The 8064-nt window shown below is 35.6% G+C and overlaps 1 protein-coding gene across 1 annotated transcript in view; it reads right to left on the bottom strand.

Moving 5' to 3' along the window:
* Positions 1-2344: 2344 nt before the first annotated feature.
* EIF2S1 (eukaryotic translation initiation factor 2 subunit alpha) overlaps positions 2345-8064 on the bottom strand; it is a 19291-nt gene continuing 13571 nt past the window's right edge. Inside the window, exons 5-8 of the mRNA XM_059914478.1 lie at positions 6037-6143; positions 4274-4371; positions 3399-3542; positions 2345-2603 (exon numbers count right to left, since the gene is read on the bottom strand). Coding sequence (XP_059770461.1) covers positions 2478-2603; positions 3399-3542; positions 4274-4371; positions 6037-6143 — 475 coding nt within the window. The 3' untranslated portion in view covers positions 2345-2477. The remainder of the gene's footprint in view (positions 2604-3398; positions 3543-4273; positions 4372-6036; positions 6144-8064) is intronic.

Here is an 8064-nt window from a genome sequence, read left to right as displayed (position 1 = left end):
ATTCTAAGAGACTGCCTTTTAAAGCACCATTTTCCATTTGGCATTTCACCAAGGTCTATGTCCTTGGAATTAGTTTCTTTATTGCTTCTTGTTATCAACAGGTGTTTACCTGAATTAAACTGCATTTGGTTTGATGGCTTCTTGACTCTAAATTGGCACAATTACACCCCACTCTGTATGGTATCAGTATCATGTGTTGAAAAGTAGTTGACTATCACCTTGAGGCAAATCAGGGGTCAACTCTTGCCAAGAGTACTAGCACTTGAATTTTTTAAAATCCTGAACCATTTACACTGTTCTTGATGTAAAAGTAGCTAGGTCAAGTACGGCAGCTGAGTAGTAACTGTACTGCTTAGCACGTCTCTGTAGGTTTCCACTAAGTGAGCATTATCCACGTAAGTAATGGCTTGTCTTGTTTTACTAGAAAACATGAAAAATGGTTTGCGTTCATATTTTTCCCGGCCATTTAAAATTTTCAACTAATTATGCCTAATGGGAGACTCAAACTATTTTCAGTTATGAGTCGATAACCACTTGACCTCAAAGGCAGCATGGGGAGTAGATGAAATTGTCAATTTTTAATGAAGAGTCTTTGTGGGGAGAGATCCATTTGGATAAACTGGTCAATTGTCTTTGTCAATCTGTTCAAGTTATTTGGAGCTGGGTGTGATCTTGTTCTCATATTTGAAAGTGATACTTTTAGGTCACCAGGGTAAGTTTAGTTAGTTCTCTCCTTCATGATCAGTGAGGTATTGATCTTTTTTCTCATAAGGGTCATAAATTTGCGAAACTGTTGTGAAACTGAGCAAAAGGCCTGCATGGGATAAAATCACTCACCACTGATGCCACCGGTATTTCTCGACAGTTATGGCTTTTGAAGTATTAAAAAAAAATTCAGTAAACAAAGTCAAAATTCAATTCCTCTGCTTACAGCAAACATTTAAGGAGCACCTGTTACAGTTTGATAACATTCTTGATGCTGTGAGCTTTATAGACTTTTTTTTGACTCCTCAGAAAGACTGAAGTGAAAATTATGTGCCAGATTCTCCTGTAAATATTCCCAGTATGCAAGCCAGCAATCATGGCTCCCTCGTGGAAACGGTTATATGAAATTAGACTTCTGGATTTAAAGAGCTCGTAGAGGCTGCTAAATTAAACAAAGGGACAAACCTTCAAAAATGGCTCAAATGGCTCACCAACACACTGTTCTATTTTCCATTCCCTTTAACACTGAGGTAAGTCTAGTCCTGGATTGACTAAGGTGGGTTAGGTTTAATCTAAGTATTTAAAAAGCTATTCTTGGAAATGATTAGTAAAATTAATTTATCTAGTGCCTCAAGTATCCTAAGAGATTAAATTTATGAAGCAGACCAAAGTTAACTTAAGACTTTCTACACCCTGGCTACTGTAGCTGTAACTGCAAACCATACCTTATCTATGAAATTTATTTACCTTTGTATATATTATTTATTTACCTTTAAAACAAACAGCTCTTAAAGAAAAAAATGATGGAAACATATAAAAACCATTGTAATTGTGTTCAAACAGATCCCTACTCTGTTATGAAGAGAACTGAAGCTTCTAGGTGGCACCTAGCAAATATTTTACTAGAAAAAAAAAAAATCAAAAGTTGGGCAATGAGACTCAAATAACTTAATTTAAAAAGCAGCATCTTTTTCTTAAAAAACAAAAAAAACACCCCCAAAACCTTTACCACCCTGAATTACAAACTCAAGGCAAGCAGCTTAGTACACCAACAAGGACCAGTGTGATAAATTCTCCTTCATACCACATGTTGTCATCAGTCTCAAATAGGTAAAAGGCACACAACCAATGTAATTCTTTAGTTGCATTTTAAGGCTTTTTCCCCCTAGGAGTAAACTTTCACTAATTAAAATTATGTTCTCTAAACCCTCCCTTTGAAAGGATCTGCTATATTGATCCTTTAGGTCACCTGCCTTTATATTACTACATTTCAAATAAAATGAAGATAATAGAATTAGGGTCTTAGTAATCATAATGCTTTTAACTGGTGACAATAAGGAAGAAACCTATGGTTAAATATCCCAGAAATTTATTTAATGTTTGCTTGATACATTTTATATAGAAAGGTTAGGACTATTTGCTTTGGGTGCCCCTGGTAAATCTCATGGAGGCACTGAACTACAAAGGGGTGCCAATCTGGAGACATCAGAAATGGAAATCACACGCCCCATTTTATGACTGTTCTTAAAGATTTGTCTCTAGTGAAATCAGGCCACTCCCTTAAAAAATGCTCAAGGTGTCAGAGCTACTGTGTGAAAACAGCTGACATTTAGGAGGGCATTTCACGTTTTGGTCTGTTGGAACATTTAAATACTTCGAAATAAAAAATATTCAGCTTTGAAGTTTTCAATACTGGAAAACTTTCAAGTCTAGGGTTAACAGCCAGGAAGGCTGCTTTGTGTTCCTTAAACTGGACTCTGTTGCCCACAAAGTTAATCTTCGGCTTTGGCTTCCATTTCTTCCGCATCATCATCTCCATCCACTTCGGCATTTTCTCTCTCAAGCCTCTCCAGCTGCCTTGCAAGTTCAGTCTCATCTGTATCTGTGACCACTTTGGGCTGTGAAAGCAGAGGCACAATTTCAAAGTGAAGTAGTTAAACAGGACACAAATTCAATTTCAATACTATTACTGCCTGGTATTTTAACTCTTAAAAAAACACTTTGCTAACAACTCTGCCCTATCTGTTCACTTTTGAGTGCTGAAATATCACCAATAAATTCCATGAGATAAATAATGAAAGAAATTTATGAGAGTAAGACAATACAGGAAAAGAAAACATATATATTAAAACCTAATATATTTTCTGTAATTTCTAACAAGCTAGAACGGAAAATATATGAAAATAATTGCAGTGGCTGTATCTTTCAAATACACAAAAAGATGTCCTGTAAAAATGCATCATCTGGCTTCAAAATAAATTACTTACTATTCCTTTCCACAGAAGAAATTGTTTTGAAAATTATATATGAAAATTAGTTTTTGTTCTTGTTGAGATGAGGAAAGTATGAGACTATTCTTGTTTTTAATTCTGAAATCAAATTTTAAGCATTCTACATTAAATTCTGGCAATAACCAATCGCTTATTTTCATTGTCTATATTTTTTTCCTTTTGGGGGATCAGTGACCACAGTCCTGAATAACCATCCCATGATAGTTCTTATTTACTTATAAAAACCCTTTTAGGAACTCTCTGAGTCAATGATTATTTTATGCTTAGGGGAGTTGTAATCTTAAACGTATCTCATGTTTTAAAATGTCTCCGATTAGATATTTTAGAATGCAAATCACTTAGATCATTTAAATTTCTTAAGAACTTTAAGAACAAGGCAAAAAACCCCAGTATTGACCTCACCTCCATTTGAACATTGAAGACGCCCCTCTTTTCCTCAATCTTTTCTTTTATAACAGCCATAGCTTGGTTGAGGACAGAGAGGCCTTCTGTTCTCTCCAGGGTGGTTGTAGTCATTACATACCGAGGAGGAGCTATTAGATTAATCTAAGGAAGACAAAATTAAATTATGAATGTACCTATACAACACACAACAGTGAGGATGTTCGAGAATCGTTTTGCTTATCTGCTGCTTTAACAACAAATCACCCCAAAACTTACTCCCAATTCTGCAGCACAGCAATTTGGAGTAGTTTGTTAAAGTAGCCGAAGCTGATACTATGATCTAATCCAGTAGTATAAACAGGCTACTGCAATACCAAATATGAAGGATTATGACTTCTGGGTCTTTGGTGGCTAAACTAACTATAGCTATCATTAGCACAATGGATAATTTGTCTCTAAAATTCCTGTTTGGTTCCAAACTAAATTGGTAAAAGAAATTCTTCTATGAGATTCTGAATAACAACCATCCAGTTAATTTTATCGCTAATGAAAGATTCAACCAAACCTCCTGAAAGCTCTGTGTGAATATGAGAGAATAAGTTGCTCTTTTCAAGATTCTATGAGCATTATGGGCACAGTGACTCTTTACTGTAAAGGAGGTTTAGCATAGCTGGCCCCTTGGCACTAAATACCAACAGGAATCTCCATCCACTGTGACAGTAGCAGTAGCTGCAACAAAAAGCCTACACATAATTGTAAACATCTCCTAGAAATATCATATCAAGAACCACTTTTCATAACATTTGTTATGAAACATGATCATTAAAAAAATATGGTTTGATTTGGTTTAGGTGATTTTGGTTTATCAGGGAGGGAAAAAACTGACTACTCACCTTGATGGGCATGGTTTCTGTAGAACAATTCAAACCTGCTCTCAGGGCTTCTTTTACAGCATCGATGCCTTCATAACCATAACAAGCCACTTCAATATCTAAAATCATAAATATTCAAAAGCTTATACCAAAAAAATGCAAATTTTTTTAGAGGTTTAAAAGAAATCAGAGACATGACAAATACGCTAGTATTCAAATACGTATGAAAGCTTTCATCATCCTTTCAATTAGAAATCAATCCCAGCCATTAATTTTCATAATTAAAAATATCTGAATATGCACTGAAATTGTATCTTCTCATTCACATCAAGCCCCTGAATGATGAAACTATAAAAAAAACAGAGAAATTTAACAAACACCTTGAATTGTGGCTATGTCTGGGTTAAAAGTCATGATTTCAACCCCTCTGTGCTTCAGTTCCTTATTTGTAAAATGGAGATAAGGAGGAGTGTGATGAAGACTGAATGAAATAATAACCACAAATTGTTTAGAACAGTTTAAAAACTGCATACCCTCTGACCCAGCAATTCTACTTTTAAGAATCTGCCTTACTGAACACTTGTATAAATGGGTAAGTGTATGTGTATAAGGGTGTTAATTTGCAGTGTTTTTTGTAATACAGTTGACCCTTGAACAATACAGACTTGAACTGCATGGTCTGCTTACAAGTACAATTTTTCAACAGTAAACACTACAACACTAAACGAACCACGGTAGTTGAATCTTGGACTCGAAACCACAGACACGGAGGGCTAAGTTATATGTGGAGTTTTGACTGTGCAGAGGGTGGGCGACCCTAACTCCCCCACGTCGCTCAAGGGTCAACTGCTGTAAAAAGACTGGCACTGGGGCTTCCCTGGTGGCGCAGTGGTTGAGAATCTGCCTGCTAATGCAGGGCACACGGGTTCGAGCCCTGGTCTCGGAAGATCCCACATGCCATGGAGCAACTGGGCCCGTGAGCCACAATTGCTGAGCCTGCGCGTCTGGAGCCTGTGCTCCGCAACAAGAGAGGCCAAGATAGTGAGAGGCCCGCACACCGCGATGGGGAGTGGCCCCCGCTTGCTGCAACTAGAAGAAAGCCCTCGCACAGAAACGAAGACCCAACACAGCCATAGATAAACAAATAAATTAAAAAAAAAAAAAGACTGGCACAACCTAAACACTCATCAAGAGGAGACTGGCTTATATCAAGGTTTATCGTTCTATGGAATATTACTTAGCTATTCAAAATGAGAAAGATCTCCGTGTTCTACATGCAAGGGCAGCCATGATACACCAAGTGGAAAAAGCTAGTTGAAGAAAATTTTGCATAGTATGACCCCATCCTTATAAAAACATAAAAATTTACATCTGAATATAAACAGCATACATTCCTATACACCATATGTGTATAGGAAAAATCTCTGCTGAAAGAATATATTGCAAACTAACATAACAGTGGTTAATCCAGAGGCCTGGGAGGATATTACTGGACTGTTGGAATTTTAAAGCATGCACTAAACAAAATAATCACCGCCCCCCCACACCCCAGAAAGCGGGCTAACTTAAGGTTAGCTGAACTCATTTACTTACGTCAATATATATGTATTTTATAATTCAGTAAAAGCAAAGATAACTTAATTTCTTTAACTTTTCTTGTTATGAAAAAAGTTTAGAAAAAGGCAGATGTTGATGTAGCAACATATTCTTTGGTGAGGCTCATTATGTAACAGCTTTTTTGGTACATGCAAAATATTTTAAACATCATTTAAAAAATCATTTACCTGCTCGAATTTTGACAGCCTGTGGGGTCAAACGCCTATTAATATTGTTAATGAGTACTTCCCGTTCATCTTCATTCAAATCTAAGCCATCCAAAATAGATGGGTCTCTGATAATTAAAAAAAAACAACACACACATACACAAAACAAAATGTCAAGGTTACTGATAATTAGGACAACAAACATAATACCACAGAATAATGTTTAAGAACACAGCCTTCAGTGTCAGAATTAGAGTTCAAATCCTAGCTTCACAATTTATTCACTATGTGTTTTGGGGCCTTTCTAGACCTCAATTTCCAATTATGTAAAATGCGAATGAAAACAGTGTATCTCACTGGATTGTAGTATTAAATGAGATAATGCAAGTAAAGCGCTTAGGCCTGTATGACAAATAGAAAACATCCAATTGATTATTATTAAAAGAAAAATTTTAGAGATCTGGCTAAAGCAAGCAATTTAAAATGTCTCCTATACAGGCATACTTCGAAGATACTGCGGGTTCAGTTCCAGAATGCCACAATAGAGCATGTATAGAAATAAAGTGAGTCACACATTTGGTTTCTCAGTGCATACACAAGTTATGTTTACACTATACTGTAGTCTATTAAGTGTCCAATAGCATTATGTCTAAAAAAATGTATATAACTTAATTTAAAAATACTTTATTGCTAAAAAATGGTAACTATCATCTGAGTCTTCAGGGAGATGTGATCTTTTTGCAATAGTAACATCAAAGATCACAGATCACGGTAACAAAATAATGAAAAATTTTGAAATATAACAAAAACTACCAAAGTGTGACACAGAGACATGGAGTGAGCAAACGCTGTTGGAAAGCTGGCGCCAACAGACCTGCTTGATGAAGCATTGCCACAAACCTTCAATTTGTAAAAAAAAAAACACAGTATATGCAAAGTGCAATAGAATGAGTTACGCCTGTATGTCACACATCCCACTATAATTAAGCATTTCCATGTAATTAGCAGTCCCTGCTTCAAGGAGCTTAAAAAGAAAAACATGGAAAAAATTTTTGAAAAAAACAAACAAAAGTGCATCCCTGGGGGTGAGGAGAGGAAGATATTAGTGGGGTCAGGAAGGGCTTCATGGGTGAAGTGGCATTTCATCTGACCCTCGTAAGTGCCACAAACAGGGACCACGGTCTTAGTCACTGGCATGTTTGCTGAACGAATGAACAAATGGAAAAAATGAAATGACGACTAAAAGAATGGTAGGATTTTAACGAGCTAAGGTAGAACTTAAAGTTTTAAGAAAGTTATGGTATAACTGAAAGACAAACCAACAGAAAATGAGGAAATGAGATAAACAGATGTTTCACAGAAGAAATACAAATGGTCAATAAACATATGAAACGCTGTTAACTTTACCAACAACCAGCAAAATGCAAATCAAAACAAGACACTATTGTACATCAATCAGTTTGGCAAAAAAAAAAAAAAAAAATCTGAGATATATACCAAATGTTGATGAAGAGGGAATATAAATTGTAGAACCAATTTGGAGAGTACTTTGGCAAAACTAAGTAAATTTAAAGGTGCATATAATCAATCCTATGACCCAACAATTCTATTCCTAGGTATCTATCTTAGAAATTCCCAAACGTTGTACAGAGACATGTACATGGACATTCATCATAGTAGTTTTGAAAAGTAGGGGGATAAAAGGGCGGAGGGGATTATGTAAAAATCTCTTTATAGAGGAACAAATAAAGCATATTCTCACAACAAAATACTATATAGAAATTAATATGAAGTAGGCATACATCTATCAATTTGGAGAAATTCTGGTCAATAATAGCATTACGAGTAAAAATGTAAAGTAGAGAAAAGTTTGTTACAATGGTAAAATAAATTTATTTTTTTGTTTAAACAAATTAAATATTTAAACATAAAAAAGATTCTATACATACTTTTCATAACCTACCCACACATGTATATGTATATAAATGACAATGATACATACTCATTTCAGAATAGTGGTTACTACTGATAAGTGACCGGAATGGCTTG

The sequence above is a fragment of the Balaenoptera ricei genome, chromosome 2, assembly GCF_028023285.1.
Source record: "Balaenoptera ricei isolate mBalRic1 chromosome 2, mBalRic1.hap2, whole genome shotgun sequence".
Lineage (NCBI taxonomy): Eukaryota > Metazoa > Chordata > Mammalia > Artiodactyla > Balaenopteridae > Balaenoptera > Balaenoptera ricei.
This window is presented reverse-complemented; position numbering and strand designations above follow the sequence as displayed.